This window comes from Amblyomma mixtum, chromosome 10, assembly GCF_055824585.1.
Source record: "Amblyomma mixtum isolate Tamu chromosome 10, ASM5582458v1, whole genome shotgun sequence".
Classification (NCBI taxonomy): Eukaryota; Metazoa; Arthropoda; class Arachnida; order Ixodida; family Ixodidae; genus Amblyomma; species Amblyomma mixtum.
The window spans coordinates 158525583-158551485 of NC_143021.1; the positions used below are offsets into that span (position 1 = coordinate 158525583).

A 25903-nucleotide genomic window follows, 5' to 3' on the forward strand; every position below is an offset into this window, starting at 1 on the left:
AGTGATATAAGCATGCTGGTGGCGGTATAGTTTATGAAATGTTGATGTGTACTAGCAGCTTGATATGCGTTGCTGCAGTAGCAATATAATCTCTCAAAATTTAATGAAAATAATAAATTTAACTGCCCAAAGTGATAATTGTCACTATGTTTGATCGCGACTCGCTGTTGATTGCACTCAGCATTCTTTAATGGGCCAGTAAGGAGCAAATCATATACGTTTAAAGGGGTCTGAATAGAGGGAATTTAGACGTGGAGGAAGCACATGTGAAGAGTGTAAACAGATCTCACATCGCCTTTGTTTGAAATCCTGTCCGGAGGACCTTTTCTTGCTGTATTCTACCGTCTCAAAAGTCCGGCGTTATTGTAGTAACTACTTCTCCTCTTTGCTTGTGCTCTTCAGGCGTTGTGGCATAGTATGAACCGCGCTTGAGGTGTGCACCTCTTTCTGCAGAATGATTAGCGGAGGTCTGTCTCTTGGCGGTGTTGCTGTTTTTGGCAATAAGGCAAAAAAAGTGATATAACAGCATATGTATAAATATGTAACAGTAGCATATGTAACAGTATAATTTCGCTGCATTCAACCAAAATCACTTTCCATTGCAACAATACGCTGCTATATGTTCTGTGAAAGCCATATATTTGGTTGTCATTAAAACAACAGTTACTGTATGTTTCTAGCGCATAACATTGTTTTTAGAGCGCCCAAATCGTAGCAGTAAACTGCACTTTCGGAGTAATACACGCCGGCCATATTTAACATGAAAAGTGGGAATCTATTTAAACAGCTTCATAATAAACAGGTAATATTGTAAGAACACCCCTCGTATAATTGTTTCAGTCACTCAGTCAATTTAAGCATGGTGAAAATTCAGGTAGTTGAGTTAGATGCCCAAAAACGCTTTAAGCAGGGCAATACTTTCTATGGTGTCCCTAATTATAAACATGTGAAAATATACTTTACTACCAGATGTAATGAATACCAAGGATTACCAGTGGCAACTATGAAGAGTAAGGAGCAGGATTAGAGCAGTTATGAACGAATATCGAAAACCGGAGGCGGTTTGCTGTGCCAGACGCACAGGAGTAGTACTAAACCCATGAGACCGAAAACCCAACATGCCGCGGGATTCAGTAACTAACCAAATAGCACGCTTTAGCTCTAACTTTGCCCACACATACCGGTCTATTCTTCAGTGAAATGGTTTTTTTTTATTCAGTCACTTACTCGAGGTCATTTGGAGTGAAGAACTAGTCCTCGTAATAGTAAATGACGACCATGGTTTAGTAACTGTGTCCGTATATAGTTGCTATTTTGTGTACACGCAGTAGTGTGAAAGCCATTTCTTTGGCAGAAGGATACAGCATGACCAATAACAAAAGCGTCATCATTACTTTTACCGAGAAAAGTAACATTACCACTGTTTGGTCTTCAAAAAAAAACAAGATGCCTGTGTGCAAACACTTAATTCGAAAGCGACTCAGCCCACTGAATCTCATAATGGCATGGCTCTGGGAGAAAGCGTGAACTGACTGGCCTTGCGGGCAAGAACGCGGTATAAAAAAAAGCAAAATCCCGAGGCGAGGCCCGAGGTACAGATCGAATATGATAAGCAGACGAGTAACGGCAAGGTCCTGCTTGCTTAGCTTATTGATGAGCGCATAGTCGTGCCTTCATGTCGTTGGACGCGCGCCTTTCGCTTCGTTCTTCGTCAGCGCTTGACTTTACTGCTGTTACGAAACGGCATAAGCGTACCGTAGAACACAGCCGTCAGTGGCTTTCTCATTCATTCTTGATCCAGTGATCAGTGCGTGTACTGTGCGGTTGGGTACTTGAATGCGCAGAAACGTTGCATTTCGGAGTTCTTGATCGTGTTTGCAGTCACTTTTTTCAGTGATTCGTGTTTTCAGTCACTGGCTGTTTGATATTGTCGGCGGCAGTCTTTAACGTCTCGCAGCGACTCCAGAAGAAACAACTGCGGCTTAACCCGAGTAGGGGCCTTTTTGTACATGTGCTGGTACCGAAACTTTCCTTGAACCGGCATACCAACATCAAATTTTCTTCGACAGGCGACGGGAACGTTGAGAAGCTGCTACATCGAAAGGCACCCTCAGGAAGCAGAAGTCCCTCAGGAGCGAACCCGGGTGCTACAAGGTGATTTCTACAGCAGGCAACTGCTGCTTCGACACAAACACACACACACACACACACACACAAAAAAATGAAACTGGGTTGACGTTCCCATACTCATTTCACTCCGACTCTGCATGAGTACGCGTCAGAATAGGCGTCACAAAATCATTCCCTTTCAGCGCACCTATTGAGAAACGTTGTCTACAATGTGTTCACTGCTCTCGACGAAAAGAGGCGGCAACATCCCTTCAGGCGTAAAGTCTGTGCTCGTGGCTATGTGTGTGATGTTGCCGGTCGCCATTGCTCAGCTGTCTACAGCCGGAAATACAACAGTGGCCCACATGGAAAGCCAGGAGTCGGTCTCATTCGTTGGGACAACAAGTGCAGTGTCCTCGGAAGAAGTGGAGAACGTGGATTACGCACAAGCTGTGCGGGACGTTGTGGCCTGCGGCATGGCCAGCATACCGGTGTCACTACGGACCAGGCTCTTAGGCGCGGAGATCCGACCCGAGTGCAGTGTTGCCCTGCTCCGGACCATGCGCGGTTTCCAGAACCTCGAGCCGTGGGCGTTGCAGCCGTAACACATTGTAATGTTGATTACTTAAAGACTGCCTAGTGTTCTCACAATGCGCAACCAAAAGTCATTGAGGCCCCAGTCATAGTTATGATGCGCTGATATCTTATAGTGCTTGAGTACCGAAACTCTACACACTGCTTCTGAATTTATACTTAGCGTACTGTGCAGAAATATTGGCCTCTATTTTGCTTAGTAACCAGACAGACCTCTCCTGTATTCGTTAATGTTTGTCTCTCTCCTCCTCCGAAGCGCAAACCTTGTTCTCAGAAGTGTTATGTACTATTCATGCGGTAATGTATAATATTAAATGTAATTATTTTTGCGCAAAAACTGACTGCATCCTCATTACAGTATAGGCGGCGCTAGCACATGCATACCCAACAATTCTAGACGGACACATTTTTGAGCGGGCGACTATCATGAAAGCAATTTTTTCATATACTGTAAGATTTCACTATAACAATAAATATATCCGACGATTACACGACGGCAGTCTTGCATTTTCTTCTGTTAATGTTTTCGTTACCGTCAAAAGCGTTCCACATTGGTTGTCTATGGCAGTTCGATGCGATCGATGGAAAGACTTAAAAAAAGATTTTTCTACTAATCAGAAGAATAGACCAGTACCTTCAATATCTCTATAACAGTACTATACAATTTTCCAATTCTCTAATTTTTTCTCTCAGAATGCTGGAGAAGCTAAATACACCAGTGATCTTTATCCTGATTGGCAATCTCGGCCAGAAGAAACCGGCATCGCGGTTGCTCTTTATTTTTTTATGAAGAATATTTTTGACAAAATACGCGTATATCATCTGGGGGCATGGTCACGTCATTAGTTTTAAATAAATGTTTTTACCATGCTCGAAAAATAAAATACTACCTACGGCAGTGGGATGAGAAGGCCTGCTCGAGTATCGCCACGGCGGCTTCTGAAGGGCCGGCATAATTGGAGATAGAGGTTTGGTTTGGTTTATTGGGGTTTAACGTCCCGAAGCGAGTCAGGCTGTGAGGGACGCCGTAGTGGAGGGCTCCGGAAATTTCAACCACCTGGGGTTCCTTAACGCGCACTGACATAGCACAGCACACGATTTCTCCTTGATCGAAATTCGGTTGCCGCGGCCGGGATCGAACCCGCGTCTTTCGGGTCAGCAGCCGAGCGCAGTGACTACTGAGATAAAGGAGCTGCACATAATCCTCCTCACGATAAAGAAGCAGGTCATGATAACATGTAACACTGCTAACTTTACCATGGCTGTATGCGGTTGCAAAAGAGAGCTTTGGAATGAAAGCCACCATAAGCCATGCAACAAGCATCTTATTTATTTCAATTTAATGCGACCCCTCTCTACTACGCGCTTCCCGGGGTACCCTCGCATAGACACCTGGCGCTCTTAACTGTCGAGCGTAGCAATTGAATTGCTTTGTTACTTTCTTTTTTTCAGCATATACGGGGTGTCCCAGCTAACTTGGACCAAGATTTATAAAAAAACTGAGCGTTCTTCAGAACTGAAATCCCATGGATGTTGTTAGGGTTCATCTAAATTTACAGTACCAGTTTTCGCTCGCTCTATTTGAATAGTTAGTCGAGAAAAATAAATTAACTTTTTTAAATATAGCTTGAAACGTTCAAGCGTCAATAGGAAAGTTGTGGAGCTCCACGAATGTTGTCCAACCCAGGCACTTCCAACGAGATAGACTTAGCGTGACCGTTTTTATTCGAGAAAAACGAAAGCCCGTGGAGTTTAAAAAATACAACGTGACAGCGCGCTTCGTGCGCCCGGACGCACCGCGATTACAGCGCTCTCGTCCGTGCTTGGTAAAAAACATCACTAGCTTCGCGCCTGTCGTTCTGCCCAAGAGAGAGCTTCGCGTTGTGCTTGGTTCCAAGATAAGCGCCAGTGGACACGGGCGGCAGTTGAGAGAAAGCGCGGCTCTCGTTTCTGCGGCGATAATTGCGCTCTCACGTTAGCAGAATCCATGCGGAGAAACGATGGCAATCTCATGAGTTTGAACTTGGGAGCAAGATTCCACCAAGCAAAGACGCATATAACAAGCTTGAAAACGTTGTGTGAATCACGATGAAAAACGGAAGCCGCGCTTTCTCTTAACTGCCGCCCGTGCCCACTGGCGCTTATCTGGGAGCCAAGCGCAACGCGAAGCCCTGTCTTGGGCAGCACGAAAGGCGCGAAGCGAGTGATGCTTTTTACAAAGCACGGATGAGAGCGCTGTAATCGCGGCGCATCCGGGCGCACGGAGCGCGCTGTCACGTGCTATTTTTTAAACTCCGCGGGCTTTCGTTTTTCCCGAATAAAAACGGCCACGCTAAGTCTGTCTCGTTGGAAGTTCCTGGTCTGGACAATATTTGTGGAGCTCCACAACTTTCCTAATGAAGCCTGAACGTTTCAAGCTATATTTAAGAAGTCAATTTATTTATCTCTTCTAATTACTAAATTAGAAGGCGCGAAAAAATTGTGCTGTAATTTTAGATAAACCCTAACAGCATTCACGTGATTTCAGCTCTCTAGAACGCTTAGTTTTTTTTTAAAATCTTGGTCCAACTTAGCTGGGACACCCTGTATATTGGCACGAGGTATTCCCGTCGGTGCGCTGAAAGTGTCGCATGTCATATTTATTATACGTAACCCTTCCCAGTACGCCGTGATTTCGCAACGTTCGAGTGGTGCGGTCAGTGCAAATAACATAACATACCTAGTCAAAAGGTTCGTCCTTCGCCGGATTGAACACAGAAAGAAAAATATCGTGCTGTGTATTACGCAAGGCAAAATCTCCCGTACGATGATTACAACGCATACTTATTGCCGTCTGTGGCTGGCTGCCTGCCAGCCCTTCCAGTGGCAGAACAAGCGCGTTTGCTTGCGCCGGCAGGTGTACTCTAGTGTTGCAGAATACTTGGCGTTCCTCTGGTCGAAGAGCTATGCCTCACTTAAGGAAAAGAAAACCACTGGTGGAGTAGTAGTGCCCGATTGAAGAGACCGAAACTGAAACTTCCTTCAGATTGTTTTCGAAGTACTGCACTGTACAAGATTCGGAAACGTTGGGCGTGGACACAGCCGTCCTGCATAAAACTAACCCGTATTCGAGAAGATGACAGCGAAAGTTGCCACCCAGTACAAGAAAACAGCACTAGCACTGAGGGGAAGCTTGCAGTTGTTCTACACACACACACACACACACACGCGCGCGCGCGCGCGCACGCACGCACGCACGCACACACGCACACATACACACGCGCACGCACGCACACACACGCGCGCGCACGCACACACACGCACACACGCGCGCGCGCACGCAGACACACACACACACATGCACACACACACACGCACGCACACACACACACCCACGCACACAAACACGCACACACACACACGCGCGCGCACACACACACACGCGCGCGCACGCACGCACACACACGCACGCACACACACACACACACGCGCACACACACGCGCGCGCGCGCACGCACGCACACACACACGCACGCACGCACGCACGCACACACACACACACGCACACACACACACACGCACACACACGCACACACGCGCACGCACGCACGCACGCACGCACACACGCACACACACGCACGCACGCACGCACGCACGCACACACACGCACGCACGCACGCGCGCGCGCGCGCGCGCGCCGCCTCCGCCGCGGTGGCTTAGTGGTTATGGTGCTCGGCTGTTGACCCGAAAGACGCGGGTTCGATCCTGGCCGCGGCGGCTGAATTTCTTTGGAGGAGAAATTCCAGATGCCCGTGTACTGTGCGATGTCAGTGCACGTTAAAGAGCCCCAGGTGGTCGAAATTTCCGGAGCCCTTCACTACGGCGTCTCTCAAAGCCTTAGTCGCTTTGGGACGTTAAACCCCATAAACCAAACCAAACACACACACACACAGAGACACACTGCGTCGTCATAGCTCAAGAAGACGAGCACATTGTACGGGGAAGTGTAGACGAATTTGACTGTGCGCGATAGGAAGAGCAGGACGCTGGCAAGCTATCGCAGAAAAAAAATGAAATCTGGGAAAAAAAGGCAGCCCTGAGCCTTAATATGAAGATATGTAAAAAAAACAATGTACGGTTCAAAAAAGTATCAAAACTGTTCTCGGAACGAAGGATAAGCGGCGTCAGAAAACTTACGATGGAGCTGACTGAGAAAGCACTAAAGTAGGGAGGAATCCTGAAAGTTGTGAGGAGAAACTTTGTGTCCAGAGGAAGCCTATTCAAAGGAAGACCAAAAGAAGGCCATCATCGATAGACAATTTCCATGGCAGCATGGAAACCGAAGCTATAACCACTTTCTCTGCAAAAACAGATCGTTCTGCAGAAAAAGCTGTGGTTATGACGGTGCTGTGCGACGAAAGCGTCGTGAAGCTGAAGGTGAATTCGCTAGAAAATGTCTGCAGTTAAGTATACACTCAGAATGCACAGTACTTCATAAATTGTGCATAAAAGTGCTGATCAAAAGATGTTTCAGGGTGCGACGCCCTGTCCTATAAATTGCTATTCACTTGGTGTCTGGAAGAAGTGTTCAAAGCTCTCAAGTAGAAGTTTGGGCTAATTAATAATGGTGAATGCGAAAGCAACTATAGATTTCCCCATCTGCACACTCTACGTCCAATAATAGGCTTAGGATGAATAAACTGCTAGAGTATACTTCATACAAAAAGTAAAAAAAAATATTTGATCTTTAAATCGTTTAATTATGAGATGTCATTCTTTGAATGCCATATTCTTTAAATCCTATGCAGGCTACAAGAACTGCGGTGATAAAGAAAGCTGAGTGGTTACTTCTATTTAAAGTCCTTGCAATAAAAAGTGGTAGCGTTCTATCGTAGTTAAGCCGAGTGGACGTGCGAAAGCAAGTGTTTATCTTGGTTGGCTCACCGTTTTGCTTTGATGGGTCGTCGGCACGTCTGGCGACGATATCAGACTCAGGTTAAGCTCTGATCGAGGTTAAGCTGATCTGATCTGTTCGCGTCGCAAATGGAATTTGATGACGATGCGCAACGCACAGTGCTAGAGCGTGTTGAAGTGTAACCCTTTCAAGCTCTTTGTACACAATTGCGTAAGCGTCAAACTTACAGCTTTTTCTGAGAAACTGGAGCACTTAACGGTGATTTCGTTATTTCACTCAAATTGAGCACCCTTCTTTTTGCAAATAAATTGGTTTTTTGTGCCATGTAGCGAATGCAGTAAATAATATTCCGCATAAGACTGAGCCAGGTAGCACTTGGTCTGCAGTTTTGTGCAGATTTTGCCGCGAGTGAAAACATCGATTGTCTTTGCCCGATTTCGAGCGTAATGTGAATCTTCGAAACACAATGTGATTCCACGATACCTAGGGTGTTTACCTGACTTACGAGAACATTTCGATGTTACTATTTCTAACAAATCTAACACTTTGTACGGTATTCTCCACATCGTTGTAATAACTTACCTGCTGGTCTTTCAGGTTCGAAAACTAACAGAATCTTTTTCTTGAGGCCTGAATATACTACTTAGGAAAAAAAAGTAGTTGATTTCAGTCAAAACAAAAATGGCGCCTGAAAGGGCTAACATGACATGCGGTCGACTGCAGCCATAGCATAGTGCGCTCGTGGAGTGTGGTCAGCGAAGCTCATCGGTTCGCGCCGCCGTGGTTTCGAAACCTTGTCGCGGCAATGGTTTATCGTATTTGTTCATCCTCAAGGTCACGAAAGCCACAAGATTCGTGGTTGGGTTTGACCCCGATAAGTAATACTTTCCCACTAAAAAAGTTCAGCCGCGGTTGACCTCAGGGCATGAAGAGTGGGCGGCGTTAACTGGCTCGCGAAATGATTAACTCAATGATGACGCCACGCCAGGCCCGACTATAGGAGTGGAAATAGCCGCAGTATCCAACGAACGTTTGGGCAAATTCATGGCATAGAGGAAGTACACTATTCGTCACGATCTGGGTAAGAACCTCCACTTCGTATGCGGTTGCCCAAACTGGCCTCCGCACGAGGGTGGAGCTCTTACAAGGGTGACCGTGCTGCCGAGCCAGCAACTTTCTACAAACTTATACTCTTGTGAAAACAACGATGGCGACTTAGCTATGGGCAATATGCTTTTTTTATTTTGATCTCAGCCTTCCTGTGGTGGGGCATTCCTACCCTGGGGAGGAAGAGGCATGCGGATGAGGGAACTGGGCCAGTACAGCGAGTGCGCAACCGGTTCATCTTGTGCTGCACCGAACAAAATGTGCACTAGTTAAGGGCTTAACGCTGTGATACTTGGCCGTTGGTCGAAAGCACAGTACATCATATCGAAGTGGAAGGTTATACAGTTAAGACAGTGTTATTAACTGAGCCACCTTCCTCCACCTATCATCACTGCTTAGTACCAGGCACGCCTGGGAGCGGATGCATCTGGCTATATCAGAGTACCACATCTGTCACAGCCAAATTACCACATACCTCGAGCGGGCAAAAAAAAAGACCGAAAATGGCGCACTAAAAGCCGGCGATAAAAAAGTAGATGTTGAATGCGTATCTTTCGCTTTGCTAATACTATCGGCAGTGTTTTTTTTTCTTTTCTTCATATTTATACATATATATTTACATATACATTAACATACATATAGATATGTGTATAATTTATACATATATATTATTGAGGCGAAAGTCTTTTATCAAGGCGAGAGCCGACATGTGTGTCAGCACCACCTCTGTCTTCGCACATACCAGCGAATTCACTTTGCTTAAAAATAGGGGACGAAATGCAGTCTGCTCGTCTTAATATACTTTTGCTGTCATCATTCGGTAAAAAAAAACTTTCCTTCCTTTTTTCCTTTCCTGCAGTCGTAGATGCGCGTGCGCTGACTGTGGTCTTCCTTATATGTTCAACAAAAATACGTGTCAATAAACATAGTTGGAGTCAGCGCCCGTCCTGTCATGTCTATCTGTGTATTGTCTGAAAAGTTAGCGCTGTTTAAATCTGAAGAAAAGAAAATGCATCACCATCTAGCCCCGCAACGTGTTTTACTACCGGCAGTGTATTTCGCTGGAGCTATCCGCTCCTATCTAAACACCTCCTGCCCATTGTTGTTTGTCTGCAGTGCTGGATGCGACGGGAAAATACCCGACAGGACTGCTCCAAGGGTCGCGCTCAGATTTGGGAGCCTTTGATGAGTGCATTGAGACCGTCGTCAAGGACAACTACGGCAACGACCTTTCGCACGGCCAATACTGCAACCTAGTGTTGTACATGAAGAATTCTACGGCTTTTGGGGAATCTCTTGAGACCGTCTTGAGCGTCATGCATCCGACGGTGAGACTGCATGCTACTTGATCACGCTGCGTAGCGGCTTGACTCTCATCGGTGTACTTAAATAGATGTTTTATTTCCAACATATCGTTGGGGGTCGCCCGGCGAAAGAATCATTCACAAGTAGTTTGTGAGTGCCTGGGGCCCGTACAAGGCAGCAGCGTAGAGGATGTCACAATGATTTAATCCTGCAGACGCAGAAACAGTCAAAACTTTTTTTTTTTACCACAAATGTCAGTAGCGGAATCGACACAAAGATTACGAATAGCATTAACAGAAAATACTACAGACAAAAATAGTGAGCATTATTTTTTCGCGAACATATTGAACATAGAAAATCGTTAAGGCCGTCTTCATTTAGACTAAAAAAATTCGATTATTTGTTTTTGAATTGGAGTTGTCACTTCAATACCATGGTGTGAAATTTGATATGAGTAGAAAATGTTACGCCAAGAATTGTGTGCTCGTTAACTATTTCAGTGGGTGTATCGGTTAGAGATATGCGTTGTGGTGCACGTAGTTACTGCAGAGCAATAGACGATGGAGACCTGTGAAGCAATTCATTAGCTGAGGGCCTCTGAACAGCCGGCTGAGCGAGAGCTTTAGGCGATTCGTGAGGTCTCGATGTGGTACTTATCGATGCAGAACAGTGCGCGAAAAGCGTAATGTGCATTTCAGAAGTCGATTTCGTTCGAGCAAATATTGTCATAGTTAGGCCATGGCCCCAACAAAATAACATGTAGGGGAGTAAGTTTCTGTACGCTACTCCATCGCCGGTGTAGGCGAAACATAGAAACTGCCTCACTGATACAGGACCAGATGTAGGCTATATCTCAAGTTTCATTAAGAAAAAGCACTATTACAAGGCCCTGTCTGGATCAGCGGTCGAGTCAAAGCCAAACCTCGACTCAATACCACGCGGAACCTGATCAATCGGTGTTGAGTAGGATCTTGGCCAAATGGCATTCTGACAAATGTGGGCCAAAATAACACTGCTTCGGCAGATTCTTTAGCAGAGAGGCGCAAGGTCCATAAGTCATCGCTGCGGGGGTGTACCATGCCGAAGACAGATCCGGACGTACCCAGAAGCTCCAGAACCTTGTTTCGAATACCGTGCAGAGGAGACTTCCTGGTCGGATGCTCATCACACTGGCACTGCCGACCACCAGTAGGACCCAAGCGGGCAGGTTGAACAAAACTACGCCAGCTCGTAGTGCCACGGGTGACGGGGCTGCGTACATCACAGCCGCATACGGCCAGCACCGATTCCGTATTAACCTAAATACTGGCCGCTGGTAGCTGCCAAGAATTCCGTACAGCGCCCCGCCATTGCTGCTAATCCTAGCGTCATTTAGCGCTTCAGTGCAGCCACTCAATCAATCTTTTCCTTTCTTACGTCACGGATGATGTCAGTGTGCTATTTTTTAATGTTTAAAGCCAATCGCCACGTGGCGGCGTCCAAGGGAACTAGAAGGGCTTGTCCCGACTTCCTGGTAATGCGTTTCTGCAATGCACACAAATGGCGCCAATTTCCCACACGCGTATAACTCTCTCGCGCAACCTTGAACCCCGATGTTCAAGGGCAGCACTGGCGTCTTGCTTGCGAAACCTTTGCCTGCGAAGAATTAGGTGTTCATTTATATGTAGTAATGTGTGAACTTACACAGGATGTGTGTACATACAAGTTGTTTCCCCTATAACTTTACACAATTTTTAAAAGTGCTTCTTTTCGGCACAGCATTGTCAGTGGTCTTGTTGGTAAAAATACAGCTAATATTTGCTAACTAGCAGGCTGGTTAACTAATATTGAATTTGTTAAATTTCGGACTGTTAGTGTTAGGTTCCTTAATTATTGAGAGTCATGTAGCCCACCGCAAGCAATATCCACATAATTTCATAGAATTTCGAATACGCAGTTAAGCACGGCTCTGCTGCCCCACAAATTTTGACTATTTCGACGAGTTACTTGCACTAGATGGGTTGCCTTGCCTGAAAGGTTCTCGAAAGCTCATGTGTTTTGATACGACGTAGCCAAAATTTCTTGGGCCGCTGCGCCGAGGGTAACCGCGTTTTCTAAATTTTTAAAACTGATATGGATGTCACTTACGGTGGGCTACACGCCTCTCTATAATTAAGGAGCCTAACAGTAGTAGTTAAAAGTTAAACATTCAATATTAGTTGACGAACCTGCTAGTTAGCACGTATTAGCTGTGTTATCATGAACTAGACCACTGGCAGTGCTATGCCAGAAAAAAAGCAGTATCCTAACTCAAAAAGCCTATTTTTAGAAATTATGTAAAGTCTTAGGTGAAAAATCCTGTTTTTCGAGCAGACAGGCGCAGGGAAATGAAAGATTAGCTATGAAACAAAGAATAAGACAATGTTCTTCAACATCAAGGCAAGCGTGAGTCAATGTTTTTTCTTAACTTCCGATATTGTAGGATGGGAAACGAGCAATGTGATCACTTCATGACTGAAAAAAGCTGATAAGAAAGAAAAAAACATGGTGGACGATTTTGTACGGTTAGGACAAATGCAAATTAGGTGCTCTAACATTTCGGTTTCGTTTCGAGGTTCGGATTTTCATGGTCAGACTTTGCCTCCGGAGTATGACCTTACATTCACAAATCGCTGGGGATCCTCATACCACTCCTGGCGCCGAGGTGCAGCTGTTAAGCGATCCGCCCCTGCCCTGCACTGGCAGGCGCTGGCACCAGTAGGGCTTGCGATACTCCTTCCGAGCAGCCTCTCAGTACCAATAAGAAACTTAGCTGGCACCTATCATTGTGTCAAGGTTAATTAAAAGACTAGAGCACAAAACTAGGACAAAGACATAGAAGGAGACAGGGCAAGCGCTAAACATCAACTGAAGATTTATTACGACAAACAGGTACATAAAAACACTTCTGTGGCACATGCGCACACTGGGTTAAAACGAGCACAAACTAATCAAAATGTGGCAAACTGCTTCTGAGATACATTTCTTCTTTTCTGGTCACGGCAAAGAAGAAGAAATGTATCTCAGAAGCAGTTTGCCACATTTTGATTAGTTTGTGCTCGTTTCAACCCAGTGTGCGCATGTGCCACCGAAGTGTTTTTATGTATTTGTTTGTCGCAGTAAATCCTCAGTTTATGTTTAGCGCTCGTCCTGTCTCCTTCTATGTCTTTGTACTAGTTTTATGCCCTAGTCTTTTAATTAACGATGACACACCAACTAGCCCAGCTTTCCGCCTTGATTGCATTGTGTTTAGATTGGTCATAATCCAGCGGGCAGGTTGCGATGACGTCGAAAGGTCACGTGACCTAGGTGGCCCACCTGCCACGTGGGGGAGGGGAGAGCACCTAGGGCAGGTTGCCCACAACCCTGTGGGGGTACAGAAATGGTTCTCACAGAAAAACGCTAAGCGGCTGAATAGAAGCTCTAGCACCAACGCACAAAAAAAAAAAGACATGCCGCCAGTGGGACCCGAGGACACGATCATCGTATGTCGCGTACTGAGCCCAACCAAGCGATCTGCCCGGAATTCTACTTTGTATGTTGCTTGTAACGCTTGGGAGAGTTCGCCAGCGCCACCCTCGCATATAGCGGCGGACTACCGCGACTGCCACCTGGAACGTGAACGAAAGGTCGCTGTGCGAAAACCTGCTTATGTTACCTACGACATCAAGACTAGCGGGGTGCGAATAGCACTTTTCCAAACAGTATCGAATATTGTTGTTAAAAACCTAATACATAGCGAATCGAAGCACCAAATTTGCTACTTGTGCAACATGTGAAGTTATATATATACATCCGCAAGAAGACGCAACATTATCTCCAATAAGGAAAACGCGACACGGAGTCAGTGCAATAACCCTGTTATGCCCGTAAGTTTACACATGATAAGAAATTGCCTTTTGCAACTCATGACGACAACGAATAGCATCACCTTTGAGTGGATCAGAGGAGTCGGACCTCCTTACGCACCATGGCGAACCATCAGGCACCAAAGTCGGGTCTGCGGAACTTAGCTGATGTCGCCCGCGTCACTGAAACCTCGAACCCATGTGTGAGCATGTGTGAGAAAATTACTGCACGCCCGATTCGAACTTCATGCAAATTAATAACTTTTCGAAACCTTGAGACCCTGTTTGGTTCATTTCGAATCATTTTGAACATGCACTATTTGATTCGTTTCGGCGAATGAAATAGCGAATTAAATAGCGTAATTTTGGGTAGAAAATCGTATATCTTCTTTTTAGTTACGCCAATAAAATAGGAGGTTATTCGATTCACTATGCAAACTTTTTCGCATATTCGCACTGTGTTATTCAAGACTGCCAGAACCGCGGCCCTCGTTAATCTATTCAGCAGACAACGGGTGGTCGAATGAGGGACTCCTCCTGACATACATATTAAGCGAGCATATTAAGAAGGCCATTCAAAACAAAGCAAAGCGTAGGGGAATGCATTTTTGTTGAATGATGTTCATTAAGGGGAAATGAATAGTACAAAAAGCGATAAGGTGTAAACACTTTACCGCTGAAAATTACTTCGTAAGAAACTAGTGCAAAACATGATGGTCGATTTGCGCACAAAAGCCGAATGCGAAATAGGTGAGCTAGCATTTCGGTTTTTCACCGGAGTTCCGTATCCAGGGTTCGCGTAGTGCAGCTGTTCAGATAGGGATATGCGTTAATGCCCATGTAGGCAGAATTGGCGATTCCGTACTTTACATTCATATATCCCTGAGACTCGTTATACCATTCCTGGTGCAGCAGTAAAGCCATGCGCTGCTATGGCAGGTGCTGACATCGTGGGAGTTACGTTGCTCGCGCTGAATCCCAGGTGGCTGTTCCCGCGTAATCTATCGCATCGCCCTACTCGGCAACGCCTGGTTAACCTCCCTACCTTTCCGTCCATATCTCTCTCTCTCTCTCGCTCTACTCGCGATTAATTGAACTGCCATCTGCCACGGTTGACAGGTTGCTAGGTGTGCACATATATACATAAACACACCAGAGCAGGTTGCCCACAACTAAGTCGGCAGGTGAGCACCCTGCCACAAAGCAAGCTTCAGACAAACAGACGCACACACACAAGGGTTAAATGAGGGGAGTTCCCATAACATGTCCTCATCATCATCATCAGCCTGACTACACCCACTGCAGGGCAAAGGCCTCTCCCATGTCTCTCCAATTAACCCTGCCATTCGCCAGTTGCGGCCACCGTATCCCCGCAAACTTCTTAATCTCATCCGCCCACCTAACTTTCTTCCGCCCCCTGCTACGTTTGCCTTCTCTCGGAATCCACTCCGTTACCCTTAAGAACCAGCGGTTATCTTGCCTTTGCATTACATGCCCTGCCCAAGCCCATTTCTTCCTCTTGATTTGATATCATTAACCCGCGTTTGTTCCCGCACCCACTCCGCCCTCTTCCGATCTCTTAACGTTACACCTATCATTTTTCTTTCCATAGCTAGCTGCGTTGTTTCTGCCCCATAGGTGAGTACCGCGGTAAGATACAGCTGTTGTGTACTTTTCTTTTGAGGGATATTGGTAAACTACCATTCATGATCTGAGAGAACCTGGCATATGCGCTCCACCCCATTCTTATTCTTCTAGTTATTTCCCTCTCATGATCTGGATCTGCGGCCACTACCTGCCCTAAGAAGACATATTCTCTTACTACTTCCAGCACCTCGCTACCAATGGCGAACTGCTGTTCCCTTGCTAGGCTGTTGAACATTACTTTGGTTTTCTGCATGTTAATTCCTAGCCACACCGTTCTGCTCTGCCTGTCTAACTCACTGATCATGCTTTGCAGTTCTTGTCCTGAGTGGATTAGCAAGGCAATGCCATCAGTGAATCGCAAATTACTCAGGTACTCTCCATGAACTCTTATCCCCAACTCTTCCCATTTCAGGCCCCGGAATACCTCCTGTAAGTAGGCAGTGAAGAGCATTGGCGAGATCCTGTTTTCCTGCCTGACACCTTTCCGTATTGGAATTTTATTGCTGACTTTAATGAGAACTATAGTAGCTGTGCAGTCATTATAAATATCTTCCATTATATTCACATAACACTCTTCCACACCCTGATTCCGCAATGCCGCCATGACAGCTGAGGTTTCCACTGAGTCAAATGCTTTCTCGTAATCATCATCATCAGCCTGACTACACCCACTGCAGGGTAAAAGCCTCTCCCATTCTCTCCGATTAACCCTGTCCTTTGCCAGTTGCGGCCACTGTATCCCCGCAAACTTCTTAACCTCATCCACCCACCGAACTTTGTGCCGCCCCCTGCTACGCTTGCCTGCTCTTGGAATCCACTCCGTTACCCTTAAGGAGCAGCGGTTATCTTGCCTTCGCATTACGTGCCCTGCCCAAACCCATTTCTTCCTCTTGATTTCAACTAGGATATCATTAACCCGCGTTTGTTCTTTCACCCACTCCGCCCTCTTCCGATCTCTTAACGTTACACCTATCATTTTTCTTTCCATAGCTTTCATAGTCATCAATGAAGGCTATATATAGGGGTTGGTTATATTCTGCGCATTTCTCTATCACCTGATTGATAGTGTGAATGTGGTCTATTGTCGAGTATCCTTTACGAAAGCCTGCCTGATCATTTGGTTGACTGAAGTCCAAGGTTGTCCTGACTCTATTAGCGATTACCTTAGTAAATACCACAATATGTGCTAACGCACTAAAACCGCATGCCGCTGCTGGGATCCGAATCCACGGCCTCCGCGTGCGGAGCTCTAGCAACTGAGCTATGGCGGCGGTTTTCCAATCTTCTACTTTAGGGTGTATTTATGTTGCGTGTAGCGTAATGTTAAGAGCGCGACGTGATATGTTCTGATTTGAGGTGGACACGTGGTACAACCGTAGTGTTATCCATTATCCAGGGAGTTACTGTCACGTGACCGGTGACGTTGCATCACGTGACCGGCAGCAACCAGCCATCCGTTTGGGCTTCGCTCAGGTTCGGATGGAGTTTTCTCATTTGATCCAAAAAAAAATAAAAGCACAAATCGCAAAAGCGCAAACCCCTGCCTCATCAGTACTTACTCCTGCAAAATCATCCTGTGGATCCCGGCTCACAAGGGCACCACGGATAAAGATGCGGGCGACTGGACAGCTCGAGGTCGCGCTTTCCGAGCCCCGTCACCGCCGGCCCAGAAGTCACCATCCCCCAAACGTACGGAGCGATTATCGACTGTCATTGATTCAGTCACTAGAAGTTTGCCCCTCCGCACAAAGCCCTCACTAGAGAAGAAGCCACAATTTCGAGAAACTTAATGGCCCGGACGTTCCCCAACCTCGCGCGATACGCAAAAGATTTGGCCGGACAAATATCCTACAGGCGAGTGCCAGGCCTGTGGAGAGGCGTCTACTCTCTTCTACATGGTCTGGAACTGGCCAGCACAACTGAACTCTATGACAAAACAGAAATTAGCTAAGAGCATTGGGAGACCAAGTTGGCCCATTCAGAGCTGTCTTTGCAGCGCCAACTCATTCGCCAAGCCAGGAAAACGGCTTCGTTAGCGGGATCCCGTGCAGTGGAAGGCCGCCCGAGTAACACACAAAATTAGTAATGTTTATTACTCCTAGTACAACTCATTACTGGCAGGTGTCCTACCAAAGCGAAACTGACCAGCTTCACCGGCGTAATCAAACCATCGATTCACTAATCTTTCACTTGTTAGAAAAGGCGCAGAAAACTCACACAAAACGGAAAGATATGTCATAATGCGATGACGGTTTTCTTTCTCTTTCGGCAGTGATAGCCAAATTAACATTAGTTACCAGCGAAAAATATTGTGGCATCCAGAATTATGAAGAGCTCTTGACAAACATTTCCACTCTGTCTTTATGCTGAAGCTGCAAAATCCAATAATTTGCCGCCAGTAGGAGCTTTTTCGACATTCTCGCAAGGGAACAGCCGTTGACAACTAGTTGCTAGCTGCTGGAAATATTAAAGGAATACACCTGCTTGGGCCAGGTAGTGATGGCTGATCCGGATCATGAGAGGGAAATAACTAGAAGAATAAGAATGGGGTAGAGCGCGTACGGCAGGTTCTCTCAGATCATGAATGGCAGTTTGCCAATATCTTTCAAGAGAAAACTATACAACAGCTGTATCTTACCGGCACTCACCTATGGGGCAGAAACGTGGAGGCTAACAAAGATGGTTCAGCTTAAGTTAAGGACACCGCAGTGAGCTATGGAACGAGAAATGATAGGTGTAACGTTAAGAGACCGGAGGCGGGCGAAATGAGTGAGGGAACAAACGCGGGTTAATGACATCCTAGTTGAAATCAAGAGGAAGAAATGGGCTTGGGCAGGGCATGTAATGCGAAGGCAAGATAACCGCTGGTCCTTAAGGGTAACGGAGTGGATTCCAAGAGAAGGCAAGCGCAGCAGGGGGCGGCAGAAAGTTAGGTGGGCAGATGAGATTAAGAAATTTGCGGGAATACGGTGGCCGCAACTGGCGAAGGACAGGGTTAATTGGCAAGCATGGGAGAAGGCACGTGTCCTGCAGTAGGCGTAGTCAGGCTGATAATGATGATCATGATGCTGAGGAAAAGCGTTTTTAAAGCCAACATTACCAAGGCAGAAGCTCTACCTCGCCTTTCAAACTGGGCCAATGAAAATACATTCCTGTTTCGCAGCGGTTTTCTTTATTTTATAGCTGCCGAGGTGGATCAGTGGTTATGCCGCTCGGCTGCTGACCCGAAAGACGCGGGTTCGATGAAGGCCGCGCCGGTCGCGCTCCGACAGAGGCTAAATGCTAGAGCCCGTGCACTCTGCGATGTCAATGCACGTTAAAGAACCGCAGGTGGTCTCAATTATCCCTAGTATCTTTCAATGCCATAACCGGAAACAAACCAAATTATTATTTCCTGTGTGCCGCTGAAGATTAAGAGGACGTCCACTCAGATCTCCTTCGAATGATAACTAGGCTTCAAGGTGGTGCGGTGCTTTAAAGGGAGCATTCATTCTCCGTTTTAAGTTGGAATCGATTCTGTGCCTCCATCTATCCTGATATTGGTCCGGTATATAAAGGCTATATTATTGCTCGGGAAACTCAATTTAAAAATTCAGTGTTCTCTTCCCGCCACTCGATTCCTGCTTTTGGCGTCGAGACCGAAAATGACTCCGAGATCACCGTTGGCAGTGAATGGCGGTCCTTGCTAGCCTCAGGGATCCGCTGCCGGCAAATTGTCTCAACGTTACTGCACTTTGGGATAACAATGATTTATGGCAGCACCTGCTTTTCTTTATTTTACTTTTTCAAGCTTAAAAAAGGACTTTTATTGAAAGTCGTTTCTTCGCCATAACAACGCGCAAATCTATGATTTTTATAAGCAGTGTACCATTCAAATGCTTGCCTGATTTCCATCCACTTATATCTGCTGTCCAGATGCGTTACTACAAGGGCCACTTCTCGTACACTGAAGTTCCCATAGCTCGGATCGGCATCTGCTTCCTAGACGACTGCACCCAAGAGGACCTGCAGAACATGGTGGATGCAAGTATGTCTTCGTCATAATTGCTACCACTTCATAAAGAAGCCAGCATAACAAAGCTGTTGTTTGCTGGGCCATTTGGTATAGCATAGCGAAATTTGAAAGCGCAGGCAAAAACGAAGGACAGTAAAAATGGAGGAGTCAAGCGCTGCAAGGTTACACATAAAAGAGCCAAAAGAGGAAGAATTATGGCTTAACAAATTTGTCCGCTGGGCTATTGCATACCGTTCCAGCTTTCCTGTCCTTTGTCTTAACCCATGCTTTTGAAATTCGGAATTCTAGACAGCATAAAGTAGGCAAAAAATATGCATGAATTTCATGTCACCTTGCATCTATATACATAAGCTAATCATGTAATTCGCAACTAATAAACGATTGCTTTATTTTTGTGAATTTTACACTGCACATACCAGTGTGCCGCAAGCATTAACTATTGTGTTGAACTCGTGTTCAACGCTGACTTAAAATTTTTAGGCTTTTGAGCGTCGGCTTGCAGCGCCCCTTTATGCTAGACGAGACGATGCCTGAATCCGAAATATGGCGTAAACACGGTCCCTGTATGGGCGAAAAGCTGAACCGGCTGTGTCGGAAAAATCCGTGACAGGCTAATGATCCCCATCGTAAATTAACTCGCGGTCCTCCGTCTTGGCGCGCGTCACAGCTATCGGTGATGCTTCAGCAAGGAAAAATTCTGCATTCATCCAGCGCCGCATGCCAGCGCGCAAACTTGCCTCCAAGGCCGATTCTCGGCGCATGCGTGTTGTTTATTTGTTTTCACGCAGCCAGCGCCACAACGTTCCCACGTTTGCACCCCGCTCGTCTGGTTTTGTCGAGCATTCCGACCTTGGACGGCCTTGTCAAGCGTGTTGCGCATCGCTTATCCTTAAGCGTCTTTTGAATATCAACGCAGGGGGCAATATAGCTAAATTATAAGTCGACTCATGACATTACCAAGAAGCTATCAGTGTTTGCGTCACCCGTCTACTGTACACGAAATATCTGCTCCGATCCTGATGACCTCGGTGGCAAGTTTAAGTTGGTAAAAGGAGTAAGGGCTGATGCTTGGGCGAGTTGGTATGTCATGCACAAGAAGAACAGCTCGAAATAGACAAGGACTAATGGATGATTCGCACAAACAGGCGCAATAAACCTTTAGTTGCAAGTCAGCGCCTGTCTGTGTGTATCTTCCTATAGTCCTTGTCTATTTCGCGCTGTTCTTCTTGTACATGGTAAACAGAGGTCTCGAGTGAAACGGTTTCCGCCGAAATTTCGTCAGCGAAGTGCCAAAGACCGTCGAACACACGCGAGTACCACGGCAGCAGCAGCAGCATGTGCCGCAATGCCGCAAGACAGCAGAAAACCGCTTCGAACGATCAGAAAGGACGATGTGCATATCGCACAGATGCCAATAAGTAAGCTGATGTTGTCGAGGTGAAGGAACCCCCTGCCACGGGCCAAGCTCCCTGGTGTGGTTTATCGAATGCTATGCTGCATTTGTCTCTAAAGGTAGATGGACGCAAAAAAGGAACGTCAAACCGCCGTTAGGAAATATCGCGCATCAAGGAATGTGACTGCGAAGCACGTGCAGAGTCTGCCACGAGACGGGCTGAGATAAGGTGGTGATCGTGGCAGCCGATAGAAACAATTGTTGCGGCATCTACAGTCCTTGACTTAGAATGAATCAAGGCACTCTTTATTTCTTAATTCATAAACCCTAAAGGCCTCTAGGGGCATTACATTAGGGAGGAGAAATACAAGGTGTGAAGAAAAAATAACCACAAATAATAAAGAGAAAGGTGCCATGCCGAAAATCTTGACATTAAAAAATAAAAAGGCGTATGTTTTCGAACGACTTCAACGTGGCTTTTAATGAATGCAATGTTTTCGGGAAGTTTATTACTGTGATGAATTGTGAGAAAGAGCGCTTAATAACGAAGTAGGTTAACAGAGCGAATAAAGGCTCAACTTTACTTTTTTTTCTTCCTCTAAATTGCGACCCATACTGAAGGGTGTAAAGCCGTCTTTTTTTTTTTAAACAGTCTTATTGTGAACAAGGCTTTCGTTCGGGACCTGAAATGTAAGTTGTGCTTGTTTTCACTCGTGCATTGGTGCAACGTTCACCTCATAACACCTTGTCGCAGTGTACTTTTGTTCCTTCGTTGCCACTGCGTTTTGTTTTGGCCGTATGTACGGCACTCATGCTGCTGAAAAGTGCCTTGTATCCTACGCATATTTTCGCCTTTAAGTTTTCCCTTGTACATTAGTTTCTTTATACTTAATCTTTTGTATCTCATGTTCTATTAATTAGTTTCCTTTGCACATTTTGTCGTTCCTTGCTCCCCTTACTCAATGGCCTTCTGGGCCGTGTAAGGTATCATGAATAATAAATTAATAGAAAAAAAACATTCTACTACTAAAATACCCAAAACAACAAACAAATATGTCGTTACGACAAAACTACAAACAGTTTTGTCGTGTTCTTGGCACGGTTCTGTCGTCTTCTACTGGTTAATGAACTCAGCCTGTCGACAAAATGGCGTACGCAACTGTTCAGAGAAATCGAAAGAGCTATGCAGCGCCTTGGAGGCTTTGCACCAGAGTCATCAAGGTCAGCTGCTCCGCCAGCTCGTTTGAGGCGAGACGGTCCCGCCATGCAAGGAGAGAGGGAAACGGATAATAAATGTGTTTATTTGCCACGACGCTGAAAAGCGACGCACTGATAATAAAAGTGTTTATTTGCCCCGACGCTGAAAAGCAACGCACCGAGAACGAAGGGTTTTCCGGCTAGTCGCCGGCGCCTTCGACCGGCAATTGCACGGCCCGCGCTGTTGCAAACTGGAAGGCGGATATCTTGAAACCCGATCTCGCGACAAGAATTCTGTGAGTAGAATAATGTAGAAAAGTCATAGCCCCGATGTTTGTGACTGAAAAATAGCCAGCTCTTGGAAGAAAAAAAATCATTCGGCGATTTCAGTTCATTATAAATGTATGTGGGTTGTCAACAGTTATCATCTGAGTTTGTGTCTTCCTCGTCGCTTAAAGTGCTACAAAAACGGGTTTGTTTGTAACTAACTCATCGCTTCGGTAAAAATAAATGAGAGAATCTAATTTTTGAACACTACCCTCGTATGTATGCATCAGAACGCGGATTCATTAAGGGCATGGCACTAGGCAAATCGAATTTATAATGCGAGCTCCACGCAGGAAAGCAGGGAGCATCATGGCTCAATGGGCGCGGGTATTTGAAAGGCTCTGTACCGGACGACGGACATCTTTCGGGCAGGTGTGAATAGTTCACACCACGAGTGCTAACGGTTCAACTTCATTTTTTCATCCAAGCATCTTTACGAATTATGCGACTAAAAAAGCCCTTTTATTTTTTGTTGCAGTGAAGCCTTCAGTTATCGACATCAAAGTGTCGAACTGCGTGACGGCAGAACCGGAACCGTGGAGCACAACACAGAAGGCAATTGTGTAAGTTATTCCGCCAATTGTAAAGAATGAACAGCGATGTAGAGGTGGCCACAGAAGTGTTTGAAGCTGAGTATACACAGAAAAGTTGATGTGGCTCAACTCAGCTGAGACAGAACATACAGAGCGAAAGCTCTGTCAACAAGCACTCCGATTATATTAGCGAGAGCAAATCACGTGGTGCATCAGGTGGAACGAGTGCAAGAGCGAGCGTCCAGAGCCGCTGTCGGCGCAGCAGCGGACCTGGCTGCCATGCGCACAGCTGTGGCGTCTGCAAGTCACATCGCATGACGTCATAGCCACGTGCGGCGCGCCGCTCGTTAGAGGTCGAATCTAACAGCCATTCGACCTTCATGAGAGGAGTAGAGCTTTTTGCTTTAAAAGCTTAATGTCTTCACTGCCTGGAATCGTGGCCTCACATTGAGTAGTAAAGCGAACACTCTTCAGTGCGTGGCTGCATGCTCAAGGTGCCAAAAAAATTAAGGTTTTGCCAGCTTTCCGTTTCCCGCAAAGTGTGCTTCGGACACCTGCACATATAACTGACATGTGTTGTACGCGGTTGTATTGGACTTTCGTAAATAATAAGCAATCCATGGCACTCAGGAAGTGGAATGTTCGAAGCGCGTTTTCATTCGTTGTAATTCGTGACAAACGCTACATAGAGCGACTCCGCGCAGATACTTTTTTTGCTGCTAGCTGCTTTTTTTTTGCTGCTTTTTATGCTGCCTAGCTAATCACGGTTCATGGTTCAGAAGAACTTCTATTGGGGCTAGATGGTTCATTGTACTTGAGAAAGGAAAAACAGTAGCGCCTAAAAACGCACACACCGCTGAAGAACGACGTAGGACAAGCGCTCTTTACGTATACGAGCTCGCAAGTCGCTCATAACAGCGGGGATCCGCGGGTTCGAATCTGCAGGAGGCAGCGCGAGAGTCGCATAGTGGAATGAAAGAGAGGAGAAGCTCCAGTCTATGCTGGATTACCATCGACCGCCTCTTTGTTAAGACGTGCTCAATGACTGTGAGGGTGGACATGGTAGCGGCCGCTAGGAAAGAGGTGCTACCCACGCCTACCCACCTGTTTTGTCCCGAATGGCTGCATTTGCAACCCTCTGGCAGGCTGCTTGGTTCATTTGAAGCGAACAACTGCGCAAAGAGAACGAGACGAAAGTAGTGATGCAAAACTATCGATAGTACTATCGATACCATCTCGACAGTTGAGTCACTATCGAACTATCGATGGTAAAAAAGACGATCGATAGTGCTACGATAGCGCGCTATCGATAGTACTATCGATAGTTAGTCATTTCGATAGCTGTATCGACAGTACTATCGATAATACTTCCGATAGTTTTATTACTATCGATAGTACTGTCGATAATTCTATTGATAGTAATACCAATAGCAGTATCGATACTAATTGTTATAAATGGTAGTATCGATTCTATAAAATCAACTACGCGTACACACTGCATTCTAAACTTCCTTTCCCTAGTGTGGTATGGAGGTTATGGTATGAGTAACTGACATGATTCGCACGTTTTCGCGGCCTACGCGTCACCGAGCTCTGCAGACGTTCCCTACGTAAAGCTACTCGATAAAATGGTAGCGTGCGAATGTGTTAGTTGCAAAGCATGTGTGCGAAAAGCATTTCTGCATCGGTTACGTCAGCAAGACGACGTCTGCAGTGCACGATAGCACAAATGCATAATATGAATATTGTTGCCAGTAATAGTCTTACCATCGACAGTTTCACTGTCGACAATCTTGCTATCGATAGCGGTACTATCGATAGTAATACTATCGATTCTACTATCGATAATAATACTATCGATAGTAGACTATCGATAATACTATCGATAGTCTATCGATAGTAGCACTATCAATAGCTTTTTACACCATCGATAGTTTCAAAAAAGCAATCGATACTATCGATGGTCAATTTTCCGATAGTTTTGCATCACTAGACGAAAGGCCCGTTCTTATGTGTCCCCGTTCTCTTTACGCAGTTTTACTCTTTCGCCTCTGCCAGAAGCAGCGTGAAAGACCATTTTAATACAAACGTGCGAAAAATACGCGGAAAATCGTCATTAAAATGGAGGCCTCCTCGTTTTTTTTGTAGCTCTGGTATGGCTGGGGTTAGTGTGGGTTTTCGCTCGCTTGTATGCCGAGCGTGAGCACCATATGAAGGCCTAGGTATACTGATCTATTCCCACAGCTAATTATTATGAGGGAATGGCTCAGAAGACGACTACTTAATTGAGTCCGTGAAAGCAGTCTTCGGTCTTGATGCAGCCTTTAAAACCAGTCACAAGTTGCATGAAGTGATAACCGGAATGGTCTGAATTTGTTCTGTTGAGCAATAACGTGTCTGATACAAAAATCTGAAAACCTGGAAATAAGGTTTCTACTAAATTACAAATACTCACTCAAAGGATAAATCCTTAAAATGAGATAAAACTTTCCCCTTGTAGAAGAACTGCAACTAATTTGCATGATTATTAATCCAGAATCTTTCTAGGCCTCCTGGTTGTCATCATCGCAGTTGCCACTTGCGTTGACCTCATTCTAGTCAAGCGAAAACATGACGCAGAACGAAGTAAGTTTCACTTTATTCTTGCATATTTATTTCTTTTCTTTCAATATACTTGTAGTCCCAATTGACACTGTTAAAGGACTGGGTTTGTATGCGTGAAGAATACAAACCAACCATCATTATTGCAGGCAAGCATGCATCAAAGCAAAGCATTGATAAGCGTACCCGTGGACAAGGAACAATATGAAAATTGAAAACAAACTGAAGATGATGATTAACTTTGGCTACAAAGGGTGCACTTTGCCATAAAATGTGCACTTCTCTATAGAGGTTGTACGTTATATATAAAAGATG

General features: G+C 45.7%; 1 protein-coding gene across 1 annotated transcript in view; it reads left to right on the forward strand.

Moving 5' to 3' along the window:
* The first annotated feature begins 2339 nt into the window (after positions 1–2339).
* The window catches only part of LOC149327489 (nose resistant to fluoxetine protein 6-like), a 59136-nt gene continuing 35572 nt past the window's right edge, over positions 2340–25903 (forward strand). Inside the window, exons 1-6 of the mRNA XM_089564895.1 lie at positions 2340–2701; positions 4330–4337; positions 9821–10032; positions 19438–19549; positions 22933–23017; positions 25524–25612. Of these exons, the coding sequence (XP_089421021.1) occupies positions 2340–2701; positions 4330–4337; positions 9821–10032; positions 19438–19549; positions 22933–23017; positions 25524–25612 (868 nt within the window). The remainder of the gene's footprint in view (positions 2702–4329; positions 4338–9820; positions 10033–19437; positions 19550–22932; positions 23018–25523; positions 25613–25903) is intronic.